The sequence below is a fragment of the Protopterus annectens genome, chromosome 4.part1, assembly GCF_019279795.1.
Source record: "Protopterus annectens isolate FY-2018-M chromosome 4.part1, PAN1.0, whole genome shotgun sequence".
NCBI lineage: Eukaryota > Metazoa > Chordata > Ceratodontiformes > Protopteridae > Protopterus > Protopterus annectens.
The window spans coordinates 195,071,655-195,095,130 of NC_056734.1; the positions used below are offsets into that span (position 1 = coordinate 195,071,655).

At 40.9% G+C, this 23,476-nt stretch overlaps 1 protein-coding gene across 4 annotated transcripts in view; it reads right to left on the bottom strand.

Annotated features, from left to right (window-relative positions):
- SCLY (selenocysteine lyase) overlaps positions 1-21,579 on the bottom strand; it is a 999,372-nt gene extending 977,793 nt beyond the window's left edge. For 2 of the 4 annotated variants that reach the window (XM_044070098.1, XM_044070095.1), the window contains exons 1-2: positions 21,462-21,579; positions 5,164-5,265 (exon numbers count right to left, since the gene is read on the bottom strand). In XM_044070098.1, the coding sequence (XP_043926033.1) occupies positions 5,164-5,246 (83 nt within the window). In that variant the 5' untranslated portion in view covers positions 5,247-5,265; positions 21,462-21,579. Of the gene's footprint in view, positions 1-5,163; positions 5,266-20,964; positions 21,165-21,461 lie in introns of those variants that run through there. The other 2 variants (XM_044070096.1, XM_044070097.1) reach the window with 2 other exon arrangements.
- Positions 21,580-23,476: the final 1,897 nt, after the last annotated feature.

The following is a 23,476-nucleotide window of genomic DNA, read 5'->3' on the forward strand; positions in this document are numbered from 1 at the left end:
TTATACACATACAATAAGCATGAGCTTCCCCAAATATAACTATGTCTGTACATGATTTCTTGCTCCTGGTATTCTAACACCCCTGCTCCATGCCAATGCAACACTCTTGAGCAGGAGTGGCCTTAAGTCAACTGGTGCCCTAGGCAAAAGGGCTCCACGGCGCCCCCCACCACACCATCTGGTGCCCCCATCCTAGTCTACCTACACCAAATAAATACTGGAAAAGTGCCCCTACTAGAACGGCGCCCTAGGCGGCCGCCTAGTTGGCCTATGCCCAAGGCCGGCCATGCTCTTGAGAAAAACACAGATCACTTCTTGTGGCAACATGTGTAAGTATAGGGCTGTCATACAGATGGTCATGGGTTCTAATATAGGACATTCCAGACATTTATCCAGGGAGTCTGACATAACGGGCAAGGTGTTTACCTTATAGACAAAAGGTGCAGAGTTTGATTCTCACATAGGGTAATTGGCTAGGCTTAAAATGGCCCAAAAAGGCAGTAAGCCTAATACTAATCTATGAGCCTATGAACTTCCATATGATGCCAGTTGTACATGTGGGTAGCCTACTAGAATGGTTGTAACAGAACACTGGTCTTTCAAACAATCGCCACTTTTGGTAATCTGTGTAGGGGTATATTCCATATGAACTTCCAACATCTTACACACACTTCTTTGCAATTCATACTGTCATGCATAAATGTCAGATGCACTATAAGAATAACTTCTCCCAGGCAGAGAATGGCATTCTACTGCAGAACATCCGACAGCATGATCAGAGGAGGCCCTGTCATAAGAGATCTGTCCAGGCCTTCTGTACATGTTTGGTAGAATTTTAGAGAGGATATCAATGTGGTCATGTCTAAAGTAAGAACTATGACCAAGTCCAAAGAAGCATTAATGATATGCATGTCTCAGCACGCAGTAAGGCAGCCTACCTGGTACAGCAGCGGAGGGCCACAGTGGGGGGGGGGGGTCTTCCAAGTAAAAGCACCTATGACAGGCAAGGAGAAGTAACTGGCATCTCTGTCTGGGGGGGGGGGTCCTGGCAGTTCTGATGTCCAGAGTGGAGTCACAGTCAGTGCTGAGTTGCACATGGCACCATGGATATCCATTAGTGATATCCCAGGTGGGTATGTCTGAACATGCAGTACATTCTACATTATTTGTCCAGTTGATGGCCAAAGGACTGACAAGCATGGCTTCCTTGCTTTCCATGAACATTGCAACTGCTGGTCCAAAAGCTGTTTTCCTAATATGCTAAACATTTCTTTTCTGCAGTACTCCAATACATAGGAATAGTTTCATTGGGCTTTGGGTATTGGTGAGGGGTTCATCCTTAGACTGGGCAACTGTTTGGTGTTTTCACAGGTGTTGCGTTATCAGAGTCCTTCCCCATGACTATAGGCCTGGCTAATGCTGGGGAACAGTTGAGATCGGATAAATAATGCAGCCACATGTTGGCACAGTTAGAAGTTATGTATCAGAGGCAATCACGCAATTTCATGGCCACATCCCCACCCCTTTCCACCAAGATACAGCTCTTGTGTTTGTGCAACCCATCCCTCAGACCTAGGATGCCATTTTGAGACAGGAAAATGCTAACAAATCCACCCAACTAATGCCCTCTTCTCCAGTAGTCCAGTCCCACTTGGTTGCCACCAACTCCACTGAGCTTCATGAATACCACCCTCCCAAGCTGAGTCTCTCAAAGGCTGCTATTCAGCATTCATGCAGAGCCATAACACAGGAAAAGGCAGAGACCAGTAAAGCCATAGATGAGCAGAAGGGGGTCAGTACTTGATCTGCATGAAGACTGGTGGGGGTAGGGGCTCACAGGCCAAATGTGGACATGCAGCTTAGTCAGTCTGTGTAAAGCAGGTGTCTGTGTGGCCACACATCATGGTCATTGCACTTCCCATGGCTGGTTCCACCTCTGCTGCTAGTGAGGAGGCCCACCACAAAAGGGAGAAAGCATGATGCAAGGCCCGCAACACCACCACTTCAACATCACCAACCACTGCTAAAGGCACTGCAGGGTGGCAAGAACATACACATGGATGGGCTGTTTGTGCAGAGACCACCCATTGCATTATCTGCTGTTTGCACTAATACTTCTGCAGCAGTGCATTCCAAAGATCATGCCTGTGACCTTTCCAGTAAAGGGTATGCCTGTTGACTAGGATGTGCATAATCAGTGCATACATCTCCTGTGGTTGTCCTGCAACTGTCCACCAGACCCTGGCATTGTGATGCATTGTCTCACATCTATGCATGTAGGTGCACATGCACGCATTCATGCAGACACACACACACACACACACAACTGCTTCACCCATCACCATCACCCCGTCACAACAATGAAGATACTGCCCCTTCCCAGGCCAGTATCCCAAGCTTCATGCATTTATTCAACCATGTCCTGCACACCCCAGAGAGACACATACGCACACACTGCCCATGGATTATATGTCTTACTGTGGCCCTCTCTCCACTTGTGCATATGATGGCATTTGTGGCCTGCCCCCAGTACTGTGTTACTGAACAGCCTGTGTCTGATGCAAAGTGTGGTCAGCCTGTGCATGGTATAGTACAACCTGGGTGCACCATTCTGTACAAAAAAAAACACATTAAAATGTTGCCTCTATACAGTGCAAAGATTTTCCAGCATGTTTCATGGTCATACAGCTGCAGTGCACCTCCACAGACAATAAGACAGGGGAACCAGACCCTTAAGAAGGCCAAACACACACTTGACAATGTCTCAGTTCTGTGACAGGGTATGTGCCATTAGCCATACTTCCAGAGCATATCCAGCATCACCAAGAAGATGGTTTTGTGTAAAAATAGCCAGCAAAACAGCTGGTATGAGTCACACATTTGTCAGATGTGAGAGTTGTGAGCAATACCTGGGTGGCCTGCTGGCACCATGTGCATCTGGCAGTTGATGGAGAAGAACCCTTTACACTTGCTACAACACTGTCCCTTCTCCCTAGTAGGGGCCACTATTGCAATATAAGTGCAGTCAATGGTTCCAAGTACCTAAGGGAATTGGACTATGTTATAAAATACCCACATGGTGTGGTTTCTCTCTGCTGTGGTATATAGAAACCACAAATTCTCCCCCGCATGCTGTAGCAAGGCATCAAGGAACCGGTGGAATATCCCAGAAGTAGATACCTGGGATACCCTCACCAAGCCCCCTGTTGATTGCTGAAAAGTTCCTGTAGACAACATTTTCAAAGTCACACATATCCTGGTGTCCAGAGGGATATGTACTCCATGGGTCTCCATGTGACCATAACACTTCTCAACCAGCTCCTTCATGGTGCCTCTACCCACATATTAGCAGTCCACTATTTCTATGTTGCCCTCTTCCAGTCTCAGATAAATTCCTTCAACTCTTTATTATCGCTTCTGGTTGATAAAAATATGTCCAACATGTACATAAAACTAAAGGACTAAAAACATTTTCACTGCTTCTATCTTATCATCCACATCCATAATCAAGAGCTCCCATTTTTTCAGTTTTTGTATAATATTTTGTTTAGTTTCTTCCCACATATCCTAAGCTGCCATAAGAACATTTTGTTTAATCCATACTTCATCCTATCATGTCCTCATAAATATGGATATTGCTGAACCAATTCATGTGTGGGTAGATAGTTTACTGCTACAGCCTTTGTTTTATCCTCTAATTTTATATCTCAAAAAAAATAAAATAAAATAAAAAGTGTCTCAAAACTATACCAAAATGTCTTTTTCTGGATTTTCAATACAAAACAATGTAATTTGCAAATAAAATATGTAGCATTGCACGGTTGTGAAAATCTGCTTGCAAAAATAAGAAATTAAAAGAACAAAATAAAAAACACTGCATAATCCAAAATGACAGCGAAGAAAAGAGAATGACTACAATAACTAACCACTCAAGAAACAAAAGTTTCAAAACAGTCAACTAAGAGCAAGAGGATTCATAGAAAAAGAATCCGGCTTCTGAAGTACAGAATTAAAAGCACTACACAACACCTTGAGATATATAAAGAATGACAAAAATGGAGATCCAATCCCAACATCTGAGAAAATGCAAGTAAGAAATACATATCAAAGAGTGTAATAAACAGAAAGGGAGAACAGCATGACAGCTGATTAAAACAATCAAACCTAGAGACTGCATCATCTTGTATCAAAAAGGACATTAGGATGTGCAGGCAACTGAGACTAATGAGAATGCAGACACAGCAAATAATTTCAATATAGGGTGGGGCATTAGGGTTAGTTAACAATGTAAACACGTATCTAGACGTAGATGTAGCACTGTCCAACTAATAACCGAAGCAGATGGCTGTGCTACAGTCAAGACATGTGCTAGTACTGGCAGCCTTGGCAGACATCAAAAGACAGAATTAATTTCATTTCCAAATATTCAGTCATTAGATGGATACCCATTTTCAGCAAATTCTCAGTGCACCATGACAGTAATACCATTTAACTTGTACTACTAGCCCTCCCTAACCATGATCACATAAGTCTACCCTAGCTCCCCCCATGCATACCTCAAAGCATGTCAAACTGTAAACCCTGCTCATTAAGGATCCCACTATCCCATCCAATAAATGCACATCATAGATAACTTACAGCCTGGGCTAGTGATGTGCAGGAAGAAAGTGCTAATTCATCAGATATTAGTCCTAAGGGATATCTGTCTCCAGTTTTCCATTCTATTCTCAGGAAAGCTAAAGATATCAACAACCATAGAGGTCACTCATGTTCTCCAGATGTCCCAAGTACAGTGACCTATGCAAAGTGATCACCTCTGGAGAACTCTACTGTGCCAGACAACTGACTAAACCCCGAAGCTTGTCTTATGATGTTTAATTTGCCTCCATCTGTTAGCCCTCTAGGTGATCCAGGCTCAGTATTGAACCCAGGTATTTAATGAACAGGCTGGACACAGCCATCTGGTGAATTAAGCTCATTCTTAACATCATCCTAGAAAATCCATGATCAACAGAAGGTATCACTACTAAAACTGGACGAATCAGCTCCCACCACCACTGGTTAATAGAGTGAATACTCATTTTTAATAAGGCAAGTGTTTAATCTAAGCACATATTACATGACATATTTCACAAACAGTGCTAACAAGCTGGATCACCCTACCTTTTATGAGGAAGGTCATTTTCTGTTTCATTCACTCCATCTCCACTAGCAGTGATGATGCAAGTGTTCTCTCCAACCTGCATCACTTCTCTGTCTGTTAACCTATTACATGACAGTAACAAAAAAAAATGTCACAAATGGAAGAACAAAGTAATACATCTCTGATTCCTTAACAACATTCTATAAGCAAAGGGAAAAGTATCTTCCAAACAAAATTTCCAAGCTAAAAATCTGCAGGAATGCACAGCATACCACTGTTTTGGGCTTATTTTACACCTAATAAAGAAACAGTGATTAAAATGATAATCGCATACAAAGCAAAATTCCATGCTACCAATTATTAACTACAAATGTATGGGGTTATCAAAACAGATGCATGCACTGATGTAGAGGGGCCCCCTGTATACCAAATATAAATCAATAAATAAATGGGATGGGGTTGTCCTCCATAACTAGATTGTGCGGGGTGAGTAGAAATAGAACTGTTCTCATGGATTAGTTGATAGTACGAATGGAGGGAGGGATTTTCCCCCTTGATGTTACTACATATGTCACCCCACAAATTATGTGTTATTAGGGAAATAAATGGTAAAACACCCACACAGGTAGAATTGTATTAAAAATCTTTTTTTTTTTGAGGGGGGGGGCATTAACACTGAAACTTCATGGGTGCGGAGGCCTCAACTTTATCAAACACCACATCTGCATTCAGGATCAAATTATAAGTGTTGCAAACACTCAAGGGGAGAACAAGACAACATCTATGGTATGGGATTTCTCCCGGAAAAAAGGTACTTGTATTGTTCCTATGGGCCAATAGAACCATTCAAACAGAATCCAGTGTCAGTGAGAGACCACCAAGTTAGTCTAGTCTAATTTGTCTCTGCCTATCGAGTTTACACAGACTGTATAAAATCTCCAGCAAACCTTTCTCCCATTAAAGGCAACGTTTTATAGTACCACTACATATCACACACCAACACAGAAATTCTTAAACATAGAAGAGTTTCAGCTTATCCACAGCAAACTCTCCAAAATGGTCATCTATATATCAGTTTCTCCAAAGCTGGCCCATACACTTGATTAGTTATTTTGCTAACTTTTCCTGAATCAGATTAATTTTATATACTCCATTTTTTTATTAATTCCTCTCTCTTATATCTGGTTATTACATTTTCCTTCTTCATTACAGTGCACTATACTCAAATATAGAGAATTCAAAGAGAAGCTATGCAGTTTTGATTCAGCTAAGTAATTCTCAGAATCATGTACTCTAGATACATATAATATGATGAAAGATAAGAATCACTTAGCATACAAATGCCAAGTATAAGATTGAAGTAACATTTTGATTTATTCTAGGCTCTGATATTAGGTATTTCTACCCCTGTGAAACTTGATGCTTCCAGATTCTATCATCAAGCTTTGTGCCTACTGTTTTCCTGGGTGGTGCATGGAAAACCAGCATATTTGACTTCCTCTCTGAAGCTCAGACATCACTTAAGCTGTTGACCATGAACAGGTTCATAGGTTCATACTAGGCTATCTGCCCTAGGGCATTTATAAGCCTAGCCAGAGTGTGTTTGGCTTTCGCCACCCATTTTAAATTAATTTTGCTGTGCCCTTTTTCGAGGTTAGTATACTGTGCCTCTGTCTAACAGTGACACAGAAGTGATACCCGGGATAAACCTACCATCTCTCATCCACTCATCAAGATTCCTCTTGAAGAGAGTCAATGAGGGACTCTGCCTAACCTAGACTGGGATTTTATTCCAGAGTGAAGGGAGTCTCTGGGTTATGAATCTGTCCCTCCAGCATGTCCTATTTATTTCAGTGCTGAGGTTCAAGTATCTCGAGCACGTAGCTCGATGGGATTTGGATTTTGTGAGGTGCAGCATGTCCATTAATTCTGGGTTGGACATGGCTTTATACGTCAGGCAAAGATCGCCTCTGAGCAGGTGGTATGCCACTGAGTAGAGCTGGAGTTTCTTTAACCGGGCAGCATATGGCATCTGTTTGAGCCCTTTGATCCTCTTGGTGAGGTACTTTTGGGGTCTTTCCAGTTGCTGCAGGTGTCTGGTAAGGTACATCCCAAAAGGGGCATTGTACTCAATTATAGGCCTGATGAGGGATAAGTAAAGAGGCACGATGACCTCCCCTGATCTAGATGTGAATCCCTTCATGATTAGATGGGCTACATAAAATGTTTTTCTAACCACTTTGGCCACGTGGTTGTCGAATGAGAGATTGCTATCAACTTGGGTCCCCAATTACTTCTTCCGTACTTAATGGATTACCATTTATGTGGTAATTTGTGGGCACTTTGTTTTTGCCGAAGGGGATGACTATACACTTTTTGGCGTTTAGCTTGAGGCCATGGCTCTGGCACCAGTTGTCTGTTTCTATGAGGCCCTTTTGCAGGATGCTTGTGTCGGCTGGAGAGTCGACTATGGTGCCCAGTTTGCAGTCATCTGCGAACTTGGTCAGCCACAGTCCTTCAGTGTCGGCCTGTACCTCCAAGAAATATATACCGAACAAGAGAGGTCCCAGGACTGAGCCTTGTGGGACACCACTTGTAACTGGTTTGGAGTCTGACATGGCTCCAGCAATTCTAACCATGTGGGTTCTGTCCTTGAGCCAGTTTGCAACCCATCTAGTGACATAGGGGTTTATATTTAAGCTGGTGAGCTTATCTATAATGCCCGAGTGGGGTATTGTATCGAAGGCTTTTGCGAGGTCCAGGTAGGCTGTGTGGACCACCTTCCCCTCATCAATGGCCTTGGTGACTGTTTCAAAGATATCGACCAAGTTTAAGAGGCAGGATCTGCCCTTAACAAAGCCGAACTGGGTAGGATCCAGTGTCTGTAGGTCCCCAATGTCTTTATTTATGAGGTCCATGATGATCCTTTCCATAGCTTTGCAGACCAAGCTAGTCAGGCTTATGGGGCGATAGTTGCCAGGATCTGTTGAGGCACCACCTTTGTGGAGAGGGACCACTATTGCTGTACGCCACTCTTTGGGTACATATCCTGTAGTAAGGCTGAGACTGAACAGTAGTTTTATGTTTGGGTTTAGTTCTTCTGGGAGTTCATGTAGGACGCAGCCCCGGACACCGTCTGGTCCCATTGATGCTGTGTTTTTGGCTTTGGAGAGGGCGGCTCTTACCTGAGCATCTGAGATGTCAGGGGGGCAGCACTCTGCTGGGATAGATATTTGCCCTTTTGGTGGGGAAGAAGTTTGCGCTGAACCTGTCAGCTAGGATGTTGGCAATGTCTGTGGGTTCGGTGTATTTTTTGTCATTTTGGACTAATTCTGAGCATATCTGGGAATTCCCACCCAGGTTCCTAACATAACTAAAGAAAGCCTTGTGATTATCCTTAGTGTCCTGTGCAATTTTTCTCTCAAAGCTGGCCTTATACGATTTTATGAGTGCCTGTAGTTTTTTGCTAATACTGATCAGAGATGCCTTCACTTTTTGGGATTTTGCTCTATCATGTAGTAGCTTCCTCCTATTGTATAGTTTGTTTATGGCTGGGGTCCACCAGACAGGACGCCTGCCTTTGGAGGATTGGGTCTTGGTTTTGTTTGGGATTGCATGATCAATGCATTCCTGAAGGTGTTCATAGAATGCGTTTATAAAGGATTCTGCGGTCTGGGCCATATTTTCCACAGGCCCGGGGGCTTTGAAGGATTCCACCTCGGTTTTGAGGAGTGTGAAATTTGCTTTAGAGAAGTTTTTCACTGTGGTTTTCTGGGCAGAGGCTGGGGTCGGGATGTGAATATCTAGTGAGATTAGTTTATGGTCTGATCTTACCAGTGAAGGATGCACTTCTGGTCTGGAGCATAGAGTCCCCATGTTGGTGATGATCAGGTCCAGTATGTTTCCCCCTCTTGTGGGAGTGGTAACAAGTTGTTCCATAGCATTTGAGTTTATAAATTCTAGGAACCTTTGGGCTAGGGTGGAGCTAGAGTAATGCTCCCAGTCTATGTTTGGGTAGTTGAAGTCGCCCAATATAATGGTGTTTGGAGAGACCTTCATATTTTCCAGTGTTCTTAGGAAGGCCGAGTGGGGTTCCTGGGTTTGGGAGGGTGGTCTGTAGCAGGCTATAAACTGGAAGGCAGTTTTACCCACTGTTAGTTGCACATGGATAGACTCTGATGCTTCGTGCTGTGCCACCAACCTGGAGGTGTGGGTATCTTTGACAAATATTGATACTCCCCCTCCTTTTGTGGTTCGGTCCAAGTTTTGGGGCCGAAAAACATGGTATGAGGTATAACCTGGTAGTGCTGGGGTGCTCTCGGGAGCCTTGAACCAGGTTTCTGTTACAGCACAGATATCGATGTTCTCCATGCTGAGAGTTTCGAGTGCGTGCATCTTGAGGTTTAGACTTCTGGCATTGAGTAGCATTACTCTTAGTTTCTTATCCCTTGTGATACCTATGGAGGTGGGTTTGTCTTTTGAGCCTTGCCTAAAAAAGGCACTATGGGGGTGGCAAGAGCCTTTGCCAATATCCGAAAGCCCAGGGGTGACAGGTGCAAGCCGTCTCTAGCGAAGCATCGTGGCTTGTCGATCATGTCATCCCAGGCTGACAGGCATTGGATCCCCTTTGAATGACACCAATACTTAAGCCAATTGTTGAAATTGATCATCTTGTCTTCATATTGTGGCATCATTCTTGGTGAGGGTAAGATGCTACTCAAGGTCAGGGTCATACCGGCCTGGGCTACATGCTCAGAGAGCTCCTCTATGTCTCTCTTCATGTAGTCCAGGGAGGTACGTCTCAGGTCATTCACACCAGCATGGACAATGACTGAGTCATATTTGTACTTGCCTTGGAGTGACCTGAGTGCTTGTTATGCGGCGGATCCTAGCGCCCGACAGGCAGCTCACCGTGACCTTCTCCTTGTTCAGCCTGGTGAGCGGGACGTCAGTGTGCCTGACGATAGAGTCACCTATTACAAGTGCATCAGGTGTGTTGTTTAGCCTTAAGACCTGTGACTGTTCGGCACACTGGCTTTGTGAGCTATGTGTTGCATGTGTTTTGTTTTGGGGTAGCGGTTGCTTGGGTGTCTGCTTTGGAGGTCTCTGTTGCTTAGGCAGATTTTTATTTAGAGCCTCCGAGTATGTTTTTGTGTGTTTATGCGTTTGGTTTGCTGTCGTGGTAGGTCTATGTGAGACTGGAATTGTAGTGAGTGTGGTTTCCTTCTCCTCCTGACTGGTTACGCCAGTACTGAGTTGAGAGAGCTTAGCCTCCAGTTTGGCTATATGGTTGCATCTCTCACATGTGTTGGAATTTGTTGGGAGGAGGAGAGGGTTGTCTGTGTACATGAGGCAGTTGTAACATTGCCTCAAGATTCCCAGATTCACCAGCTGGACTGGAGAGGAGATTGACAACTGACCTTTGGACATGCTAGAATAGTATTGGGAATTCCTTTATAATTGAAAAAAGGGCCAATGGGGAACAAGGTACTCAAGAGGAGTTTGTGAGGGTGTCGTGCTATTAATTTTTTAGTGCTGACTTATAGAATTGCTTTAGTGAGCAAGTGCCAGGCTTTAGAGTAGGAATAGCGTGTTTATTATGAGAACTAGATCAGTTCTAAGGGAAAAAGTGAAGAGCAGACTTTGTGGAGCCAAGAATGGTTTAAACCCAATTAAACGGTGTTGCCCGATGCCGCGCTATGCGCAAAATCACGCAAAGCCGCGCTAAAGCGGGTTTTATACAGGGGGGACTTGAAAGAGCTAGAAATTGGCCCAAAACGGCCAATAGACTACCAGATTCTTGTGCTGGGAACACTCCTCCAGGGATAGACAGGCTGCTCTAAGCTCCCCACTGCCACTGGTGAACAAAGAAGCCTCCCTTTATCCAAGAAAGGAAATGGCAACACAGGAACTTTCCAAAAGTCCAGAATACAGCAAAGCCTGTATTTGGACTACTCTAGGTCAGGATAGACGGGAAACAAGGATAATTTATTTATTTTTTTTTCTTTTTTGCAACAAACAGCAGGAAAATGCAATAAATATGTAACACAGGCTAGTGCACTTGAGTGTGTAGCCTCAACAGGTAAATGCAACAAACAGGGCAAACTTTAAAAGTGTAGGTGCAAAAACAACTTTAAACAGTTTAAAACAGTTCAAGAATGCAGAAATACTTGCAGTTTAGCTAGATCGGACAGTCGCCCAGGTAGTAGCAGGAAAAAAACACTTATCAGGTTAGCAGTCACTCTTTTAGCCTCTCTGCTGCTAGCTAGGACCACGAGGAGCCTGGCTGAGTAGTAACAAGCGCAAAAACCGCACCAAAGCGGGTTTTATACAGGGGGACTCGAAAGAGCTAGAAATTAGCCCAAAACGGCCAATAGACTACCAGATTCTTGTGCTGCGAACACTCCTCCAGGGATAGATAGGCTTGCTCTAAGCTCCCCACTGCCACTGGTGAACAAAGAAGCCTCCCTTTATCCAAGAAAGGAAATGGCAACACAGGAACTTTCCAAAAGTCCAGAATACAGCAAAGCCTGTATTTGGACTACTCTAGGTCAGGATAGACGGGAAACAAGGATAATTTATTTTTTTTTTTTTTGCAACAAACAGCAGGAAAATGCAATAAATATGTAACACAGGCTAGTGCACTTGAGTGTGTAGCCTCAACAGGTAAATGCAACAAACAGGGCAAACTTTAAAAGTGTAGGTGCAAAAACAACTTTAAACAGTTTAAAACAGTTCAAGAATGCAGAAATACTTGCAGTTTAGCTAGATCGGACAGTCGCCCAGGTAGTAGCAGGAAAAAAACACTTATCAGGTTAGCAGTCACTCTTTTAGCCTCTCTGCTGCTAGCTAGGACCACGAGGAGCCTGGCTGAGTAGTAACAAGCGCAAAAACCGCACCAAAGCGGGTTTTATACAGGGGGACTCGAAAGAGCTAGAAATTAGCCCAAAACGGCCAATAGACTACCAGATTCTTGTGCTGCGAACACTCCTCCAGGGATAGATAGGCTTGCTCTAAGCTCCCCACTGCCACTGGTGAACAAAGAAGCCTCCCTTTACCCAAGAAAGGAAATGGGCAACACAGGAACTTTCCAAAAGTCCAGAATACAGCAAAGCCTGTATTTGGACTACTCTAGGTCAGGAAGGATGGGAAACAAGGATAATTTTTTTTGTTTTTTTTTTCTTTTTCTTTTTTGCAACAAACAGCAGGAAAATGCAATAAATATGTAACACAGGCTAGCACACTTGAGTGTGTAGCCTCAACAGGTAAATGCAACAAACAGGGCAAACTTTAAAAGTGCAGGTGCAAAAACAACTTTAAACAGTTTAAAACAGTTCAAGAAGCAGAAATACTTGCAGTTTAGCTAAGAGATTCATAACTACGGTGTTTGTGAATGCCTTGTAAGCCAAGCATAGATCACCCCTCAGCAAGGTATAGGAAACAGAGTACAGGGAAAGGGGTTTAAGCTAATCTGCGTAAGGCAGGTTTGTTACTCCTTGCACTGTTTTTGTAAGGAACCTCTGAGGTCACTCTAGTTGCTGCATATACCTGGTCAGCTACATATCAAAGAAAGCACTGAACCTAGGATTGGTATAATAAAAGTACAGTACAGTGGGATAACTCTCTCTTATTTGTTGGACAGTCTATTCTCTTCTCTAACAGTAACCTCCTTATTCGAGGTGGACTACTCTTGCTGCAATACTTTCTCTTCCTAAAGGAAAGAATTACATGAACAATGTGAAAATGTTTCATTCGCCAACAGCCATCAGTTATTTGAAACAGGAGAAATACATGTAATGTGCTTGTACAGTACTAACTTGGAAAAGAAACTGGGATTAAACTTACACAGTGCACAGTTTTTTTTTCCTCCACAGTTCCCCTTTACAATCAAAGCATCATACAGAGAAGACATGGAATGCATTCACCTTGAGGGTCAACTTTTTCTGTATTAACTAGAGGTATGGTTCTCGACTCCTCTCTTCTAAGTATGCAAATTCAACGATGTTTAATATGACAACTACACCTCAGAGGCATATGCAGTGTGTGTGATTGTGTGTTAGCCCGCAGCTTCAAAGACCGAGTCATGCCCTGCAAAAAAACATAAAAGTTCTGCATGTTACATTACAGGCAAAAGACTGATTCCCTTAATCCAACCTGTTCTGTCTACTTTTGTTCCATTCTGTTATCACCCTACAGAAGAATCTATTTCAACTACTCCCCAGGCATCTCACCAGAAAAATGGCATCTTGGCAATAGGTGATTTCCCTGGTTAGGAAGCCAGAATATGCTATCTCAAGAATCAACCCTTATACTGTAACTAATGGTCACCCTTCCTGGAGTGAAAACTGAAAATGCATCAAGAAGAACTAAATAACTGCCATGTTTCCAGAATAACTGTTACTGTGCACAGTAGTGCAAACAATGTCGGAAAATCTTCTCTGTATAACTGCAGCCAGTTACTCTAGCCAGCTTTATTTCTTCAAGCACTCATTCAGAAAGTGTTAACCATGTAACACTGAAAAAGAAACATTTGGCAGTAAATGTTAAACTACTATCATGTACAAAACTTGAAAATGTCTGTTTTGAGAAAGGTAAAATATATGCTTTGAGAGTACTCATTTACCAGGGATTGGTACAACCTCACACAAGTTATACAAGTTCCAGGAATGTATGTGTGTGTGTGTGTGTGTGGGGGGTGAAGCCCACCGCAGAAGATATGGAATGAGGATTAGAGGGATGGAAGGCCATATTATACACGTTTCGGTTTGTAGTTTTGTACTGTTTTACAATGGCTGAGTAATGTTTCATATTTTCGGGATTGTATGTTTCTCTGGGTAGAGAAGTAAGTCAAGTTTGAGTTGTTCCAGAGTCTATTTTTATATTAATTCAGTATATGCTTAACCAGTTTGATATTACTATCCTTTCCGCGACCTCAAATACCCATAACCTTCAATGAATGCCAGCCATCTCCAAGTTAATCACCCTATCCCATGAGAAAAATCTTGTAATTTAACAAATGGCTAAAGTAACTGTGTTTATGATACAGAATTCTAGTGCCTTACTGGGAAGAAGTGGATACAAACTACTTACTATTCTGAAGATGGCACTCACGTCACACAAAGGGGGGTTAAACTGCTAATTGACTAATTTAGTTCAAAATAACAATTCACGTACAGACCAAGAAAGTCTGTATGAAGATAATGCACCCTCATTAAGCAGAAATGATAAAATAACTATTATACAATAACTGTCCATTAACATTCCAAAATGAAAACTATTCATAATCCTCCTAATTTATCGAGCTAACTTACAAGTATAAAAACTAGAATGAGTAACAAGAAAAAAATGTTCTCACCACACACATTAATCAGAACAGAGATTCTGCTGATAATTACTGATATGGAAATAATTGTAATAACCAACCATAAGCAAGAAAACACTATACTTTTGAGCATAAACTCAACACTGAAGTCTGCTCACAATGATTAAAACAACGAAAAGGAACTCAGCAAATATGAACCCTACCTGTTTACCAAAAACATCATCTCTTGTCAAAAGAAAATAAGAGGTACTGCCTGCCCTGTGACATCTGTTTAACGGCCAAGGTATTCTGACTGTGCGAAGGTGGCATAATCATTTGTCATTTAATTAGGGACCTGTATGAATGGCAACACGAAGGTTCCTCAGTCTCCTCCATCTAATCAGTGAAACTGATATGCCTGTTCAAAAGCAGGCATTTATCCATAAGCCAAGAAGACCCTGTGGAGCTTTAAACTCCAATATTACCCACCAATGGATAATATTTCAAGTGTAAAAATAAAAACAGAAGTGGTTCCACACAGCAGGAAATTATTGTAGAAGGAATATATTGCAAAAAGTAAGCGCTTTCATGGATAACATTCGCTTCTTCAGACTGTTTAAAGAATAAATAGCACACACCTTTATAAATGCTCATTCAACCAATTATGCTGCAAATAAAGCCTAATTGTTTTGACTTACAAAATGCCAAATTAGTTAAAAGCAGCACTCTGCAAACATTTTAAATACATAAAAAATATATGTATAAAAAGCATGGAAACAAAATTCTATGTCTAAATAGCAGAGAATAAACAAATGGGCTTGTCAGTTGTTACATAACATGATGAGCTAGGGTCTATATTAGATCAGCGAACACTTAAAAAAGCGAATGCTGATTAATCGAACTTATGTAAGCGAAAGCTTAAAATATCAAAGCAACAGAAACCCGATTTTTTTCCTAGGAAAAGAAATTTGGTTGTCCGTTTCTGTTGCTTCGGTATTTTCAGTGCTGTGGTGGAAAGTTACGGGTCGGGTTCAGGTAAGTGTGCGATTGTGTGGATGAGAGTGTTAGGGCGGTTTAAATGAGTTAGAGTTAGGGCGCGGGTTAGGTATGTGTGCGATTGTGTGGACGTGAGGGTTAGGGAGGGTTAGGTGAGTTAGGGTTAGGGAGCGGGTGAGATGACTGTGCGATAGTGACGGATCTTAGGGTTAGGGTTAAGGTAAGTGGATAGTTAGTGATGTGTGTATAGTTTAGTGTAGGGTTAGGTGTCAGATTTTAGGTGTGTGTGTGTGGATTGCTGTTTGTTTGGTGTGCTTGTGTTGTGTGTATGTCTTTTGGATCAGCAATTTTTTTCCCTATGAAAAAAAAAATCGCTGTTTTGACAGTTTGAGATTGTAAGCTTTCACTTATATAAGTTCGATCAATCAGCGTTCGCTTTTTTAAGCGTTCACTGATCTAACATAGACCCGATGAGCTATACTAATTGCTCATAAATTCCAGTTAAATATAAAAGCAGTGCAATGATAAAACTAATATACATACAACAAAATTCCTAAGTGAGACATGTTTTAGAGGTGTATTTTGTTGTATGTATTAGTTTTATCATTGTACTGCTATTATATTTAACTGGAATTTATGAGCAATTAGTATAGCTCATCATGTTATGTAACAACTGACAAGCCCATTTGTTTATTCTCTGCTATTTAGACAGAGTTTTGTTTTCATGCTTTTTATACATATATTTTTATGTATTTAAAATGTTTGCAGAGTGCTACTTTTAACAAATTTGGCATTTTGTAAGTCAAAGCAATTAGGCTTTATTTGCAGCATGATTGGTTGAATGAGCATTTATAAGGGTGTGTGGTTGAATGAGCATTTATAAGGGTGTGTGCTATTTTGTCTTTTAAACAGTCTGAAGAAGCAAATGTTATTCGCAAAAGCACTTACTATTTGCAATAAATTTCTTCTACAATAATTTCCTGCCGTGTGGAACCACTTCTGTTTATATTTTTACTATTATTGATCTACTTTAGTTGGTTCCCTTGTCTACTCAGAGGCTTGCCTGTTTTTATATAATATTTCAAGTGACCTGACATTAAATGTTTTTGATTGGGGCAACCCACAGAGAATAAAAAATCCTCCGCAATGAAAGGACCCAACTCTTCTTAAACTAGAACATCTGGCACAACTGACCCAGACAACTGATAAATGAATCAAGTTACCTCAGGGATAACAGTGCAATTCTTTCTAAAGAGTCCCCATTGACAAAAGGGTTTATGACCTCGATGTTGATCAGGATTATCCTGCTGGTGTCAAGGGTTTGTTTGAGACTTAAAATGAACAAGAGAGAGGGGACAAAGACAAATATAAGGATAATCAGGTACATTATACAAAACTAGAAAAATGTACCTGATTATCCTTAAAATTTCTCTGTCCTGTCTATCCCATATTCAATCTCCAGGTTTCTTTTTTTTTTTTTTAAATTAAAAAAAAAAAAAAAAAAAGGCAAGCAAAAGCAGATGAGTTCTTCCTTTCTCCATTGCTTCTTTTACACAGCAATGATGTACTGCATAAGTGTGGGCACGAAAGTCTCAAACACATTCTCAGTACATCAAGGAAGCCCCAGGACACCGGGGAAAAATGCGGAAGAGCAGCTCAGCACCCTTATCCAAAGACATTATTTAATAAAAAGTAATGTTTTTCTTAAATAATGTCAATGTATAATAGCAATACCCCATGGCTAGGTGTGCGTAATGCTAGATTTACCCACGGTTGGCTTTGTCATTACCCACACCCAGCCGTGGGTTACTGCTATAATAAATATCTAACAGACACTACAAATTGATCTATGAAGGAATGCCTGTTCATTCACAGTACTCTTTCTAACGTATATGATATACATGGTATGGCTTTCTGGGCTGTAATACATTGGTAGTTATACGGTTACATAGTTTGTTAAAGCATGTCACATGGCTTATATGTATGGCACTATGCAATAATGACTACATATAACTCTGACATACCACTGCACAAGTACGGCACAGTTCAAGGTGCAGATCTATAAGTCACTCTTGTGCTTATAATTAAATACCTTAACAAAAGTAAATAGAAAAATGTCCAGTTTTATACTTTAATTTGTGGTCATGGCTAAAAAAAAAAGGAGGCTTCATGGCATAGTTTAATGCCCTAAAATCTACATAATCACAGATATGTGTATGCTCTGTGTTTAACATGTTTTCAAATACTACAGTTTGCCCTCATTAATTAAGCATCATCCCCTGCAATGGAATACTTCATTTGTGATTATCAAGTTAATATATTCTGATCAGTCCAAGTTACTTCGGGTACACTTTTGGGTTATTATTTTACACCTGTTTAAAAACAATGCATGCCAGAATGATCACTGGGATTCAGTACAGTGAATTATCACACATGGTCTGCTTTACCAGATGTTATGATTTACTGTTCTGGATTTCTATATAATGTACCAAAAGTAAAACTGCATTCCATGCTACTAGTGGTGCCATTTATTAAACAGCTTTACTAGTATATAACCTGTTACAACTGCGGTGGTGGTGCTGCGGTAACGTTGTCGCCTCACAGTTAGACGTTGCCCGTTCGATTTTCAGAGCGTCTTGTGTGGCGACATGCGTGTATGGGCGTTCCTTCGTTGATGGTTGTGCGTTAGGCCCGGCAAGCCAGTATGTAAAAATCTATTGCCAATCATTGACCCCTAATCGGGAAAAGCCGAAAGACGCAAACAAACTAGTATATAACCTGTTAGTACTGTTGCCAACACAGATAAACAAAGGTCATGTACTAACTACGACAACAGATCTGAATGAGCTAGGCCATGCTAGTCAACAGCAGGACTAATGCAAACAGGTGCCAAGACGGTTAAGGGGAAACCTAATGACTTATATTATCCAAAGTTACCAAACATACAACCCATTAAACTGACAAGTTAAGATTAACCCCATGTTAGGAGAGCTTACTCATTTACCTGAGGTGAAATAGATGGAAATATGGAGTGCTACTACAGGTGGAAGTAAATTACCAAGAATGAAGTAGCAGATCTTATTCAACCATGTTCCTTAGTGTGGCTTTGCCCCAGTTGTTAGTGTCTGTAGGGAGGATCTGGGTGTGTGTGTCCTTTTGGGATAATAGTTATTCAATTTGCTGCTATTCCAGGTAAACTGATACAAGTCAGTTATTTATCTGGTATAAAAACAGTTGACCAGAAATGTCAGACCATCTGTTTTTTTTATTTGACTGTTTCACTGTTTCCTATTATATAATTTTTGTGTGCACTTTCATTATATGTACAATAAAGTCGATTGATAAAAAAGTGATGAGTTTTTTAAAAGTTCTTCCCCTCTTTCCCTACTTTTTTGTAACTTGCATTTTTTTATATAAAATAGGGGGTGTAACTCCTGTGACAGATTTTTTTTTACATAGAAACACAACTTTTAAAAACTTATTGTTTCAATGAGTTAAAAACTTCAGATGTGATGAGTCCTTAGGAAGCCCAGTTCAGGATATAACAACTTCCCAGGCTACTTTGGTCCCTCCTATGTCCTATAATTTATTAACAGTTATTTTCCTCTCCAGAGTTTGAATATGCTCACAAAAGCAACAACAGATCAGTGTAAGTCATCAAATAGGATAAGGGAGGAGGGTCAGTATGTTAATTAGGAAGAACCTACTCATCTCCATCTGTTATAAAGAACGTTTTCCTCAGTAACAGCAAGATGGAGTTTCAAGTTAATCTTCCCGGGCAGTCTCTCTCATGACAACATCTTACTGCAGCCATGAAGAATGACCTCAACCTGTATATAACATCAAGTCTATACTACATTTTGAAAGTATTCAATGTGGACCAAGCAACTGTTGTAACAATATCATTCAAGAATGCAATGTAGGAAAAGTGTTTAGAAGGTAGTAACTGCTATGGCTGAGTGGGTCTTTAGGCACTAAAATAACTCTGTTATAGTTAGTTGAGGAGACTGTAATAAAAATCCATTAGGCAATGTAAGTCATTTTGTAACTCTGAATCCTAGCTTTCTGTTATGGAATGAAATGAAGACTTGGGTGAGCTTGTTTATATATTTTTGTTTTACATATGTAGTATCTTACCTATGTAAGGGCGGCCACGGTGGTGCAGCGGTTAGCATTGCTGCCTCACAGCAAGAGGTTTTCCAGTTCGATCCTCGGCTGGGATGCCTTCAATGCAGAGTCTGCATGTCCTCCCTGTGGTCGCGGGGGTTTCCTCCGGGTGCTCTGGTTTACTCCCACATCCCAAAGACATGCTGTAGGTTGTTGGACACTCTAAATTGGTCCTAGGTGTGAGTAAGTGCATGTGTGTGCCTTCTGTGGAAGGTTGGGCGCCGGGCTGGCAACTCGACACCGTAAAAACTCCACTACCAATCATGAGCGGACAAGGTGATCCGCTGTGACGACCCCTAGCTGAAAAGCTGAAAGAGGAGGAAGAAGTATCTTAACTATGTGCATCATTAAATGGGACATTTGCTTCCATTGGAATAACTCAGGAGGAAACTACAGGGTAGTTAAACTTGGTTTAGATTTGATTCAATGTATGGTGATTTCATCAAAAGACACTGGAGTTCTGGTGTTCCTGAGGCTGAAGTTATGGTCACAAAAAGAAGTATTTTCCAGGATAAGTAATCTAATTCAGCAGAAGCTGCTGGTTCAAATGGAGGAATGATCAACTTTTCCAGTGCCAAGGAAGGATGCCAGGGAGGAAATGGATCTTTGATATGTTGTATAGCTGGGTCAGCTAGGGCCCAGGTCAATACCTCCAACTGGCATATCCCTTCATCAACCAAGATGAGGACCCCAACCAAAAAAATCCTTTACCACTGCTGACCAAATCAAAAAAGTCCTCCACCAGAATGAAAGACAACTAAAGAAAAAAAGGGTACTTACGTATTATTGCAACCACACACTGACAGCATTCACGGCAACATTCCATTCTCAGTTAACGTGTTGCCGAGAATGCCGTGAATAATGACAGTGCATGGTTGTCATAATATGTTAATACTTTTCACCCCCACATCTGCTGAAGCTTGCTCACTGCATGTGTAGACAACGCATAGAAAAATATATAAAATAGCAACACCATTTAGTCTTCCGTGGTCCAAAACAGAATAGCAACTATTTTTAATAAGCCTACCCCTCCTGCTCATATACGCTATCACACACGCCAATCACAAAAGGAAAGCCCAATATGCTTTTTGAAGCTTGCAATACAACATTTATAGGATAACGAACACCATTTACTCTTCTGTATTCCAAAAGAAAACAGCAAGTGGTTTTAATAAACCTACCCCTCCCACCTGTGTACGCTACCAAACACGCCAATCACAAAAGGAAAGCCCAATACACTGCAAACCTTAAAATATAAACTCTTTTATATGACTGTTATGCAACCACACACGAACAGTGCATGGAGTGTAACTTTCACGGTTGTTTAACTTCCTGATTGTAATTCAAACAAACTTACTTGCTGTTAATTCAGACATTAAATTACATCGTGGGCTAATTTCCACACTCCTTTTCTTGATAAAATAAGTATTAACACAACCGTGAAAAAAAATACGCAAGTACCAAAAAAAGTTATAGAACATCTGTTGGCATGCTGTACACAACGACATTTAAAAAAAGATTGTGAGGTATTGTGTAGCGTAGCTGCATACGCTACAAAACAGCTCCTTGCTCCTCATAGAGATTAATCACATCTACTGCAAGCAAATGACTACCCCCCAACAGTCTGTATACTCAAAGCAGCAATCCCCTCCCCCTCTGCTCCACTATTATTATGGTTCGGACAAACTTTCGTCAATGCCAGTGATGTGAAGCCTAATGCCATGGTGAAAACTGACAGCTACCAAACGATCTTTTAAAAAAAACCTAAGGAAAGAGTCAATGGTCTGTGCAAGGTACTTCAGTGGAAGAGTATCTGGAAAAGTAAAAGGATTCAAGCCCTAGTTGGTGCCATACCTAAATTTCACTTTTTTTTTACCAGTTTTGAGGTCCAAATAATTGTATGCCACGATTCCCGAGTGGCACTCTTTAATTTCCGGCCTTTTTTTCCCCCTCGGCTTTTTGGACTGACGTCATCACTTGCAGAGGTGTGCGGAATGACGTTAGCTCCATGAACAGTCTGCCGGAATTGGCTGAGGGGATTCAATGTACTTTTTCCTCATAAAAATCTGTGGTTTCCTGGATTGATGTGGCAAGTCAGTGAGGAATTAAAGTCACTAAATAATGACAGACATTTGAATTTCAGATTTCATATTCTTCAGAAAATATATGGTTTCATAAAACCTTTTATTCTAACCAATTTATAAGTTTAAAATATCGATATTTGAAGTGTGTCCTTTCCTTATTTTTGGGGCTGTATTCTCCCATTCGTGGCTTTGTCCATTTTTTTGTGCTAAGAGGTTGAAAGCTATGCAGCTGTGCAATCTTGAAGTTAGTACATACAAATGTGTGTGAATGCATAGGGCTTGCTTCACTGAAAAAAAAAAGTCAAGGTATATTTTTTGATGCATCAACTTCCAAGAAAATTGCAGCTTGATGTTATGTCATACTCTCTGTCTACATACATACACACACACACACACACACACACATATATATATATATATATATATATATATATATATATATATATATAGTGTCTCTGTGTGTTTTGTGTGCTATGTGTGTATCTGTATGTGCTTAGCATGACTGAGTGGGACTTCTTTGAAGTCCAGTGATTCAAACTTTATTTCTAATGTTTGAACGCTATATTGCACACTAGGCTATACTCCTGGAGGACCAGCATTTCTCTCTTTAAATGCATCTAAATTTTATCATACTGTAATATTAATTAGTATTCTTAGAACTTGCTTCCACATACAGTGCTTGCAAATAACTTATATGAAGTTCGTAAATAGTTGGACACACATGATGTGGAAAGCTAAAGGTATATAAAAGAAAAAAAAGAAAAGAAAAAGATAAGTCACATTTTACAAGTATTCTGAATTTGAATATGGGCATTAGGCATTGCAAAGAAGAGGTCAGAGTGAATCTTCTTTTCTCTCGTTTCTGTATGTTTTATGATATACAGCTAGTATAGAACACACAGCTATAATAAACAACTATTTACAAGTCTGGGCCTGTTGCTTCATCATCATTTTGACAAGTCATCCCAAGAAAAATGACCATAAAGCACAGGACTCGTGAACAAGTAGTTTAATGCATAAAATCATGGTTTAGAGATTTTGTCAGTATGTGGCATCTTCAGAATCATTTTGACAAGTCAATCATTTACATGTCTGGGGTGGCTGCTGTGGTGCAGCGGTTAGCGTTGACACCTCACAGCAAGAGGTTCTCTGGTTCAATTCTCGGCTAGGGTGCCTTCTGTGCGGAGTCTGCATGTCCTCCCTGCGGTCGCATGTGTTCCCTCCAGGTGCTCCAGTTTCCTCCCACATCCCAAAGACATGCTCTAGGTGGACTGGACACGCTAAATTGGCCATACGTAGGTGAGTGTATGCCTTCAGTGGAAAGTTGGGTGTAGGGCTGGCAACTCAACACCATAAAACTCCACTGCCAATCGTTCTGCAGACCATTGTTCTGCTGTGGCAACCCCTAACTGAGAAAAAGCCAAAAGAAGTCATTGACATGTCTGCGCCTCTTGCTCCAACATTGTCATTTGTCAATCATTTCACTTACAAAAATGAACCAACTTTGTTTGCTTTCTTTCTTTTTACTTATCAAGAACGTGAAACATTATTTGACAGTCAAAAATGGTGCGACCTTAAAACAATTTATTTGAAAACAGTTGAATATTCACTTCAACAGTGAGAAAAAGGAAATGTAGCTTGACCTTTTGACCTTCAGTGCAGACTATCACTTAAAGTTTATATTTCATGTTTGGTTTACTTTTTCACACTAGTTTCTCTGAAATGCAGAAAATGTATAATTTGTCTATTAAACATTACTTTTTGCAGTTTTTATGACTGGATTGC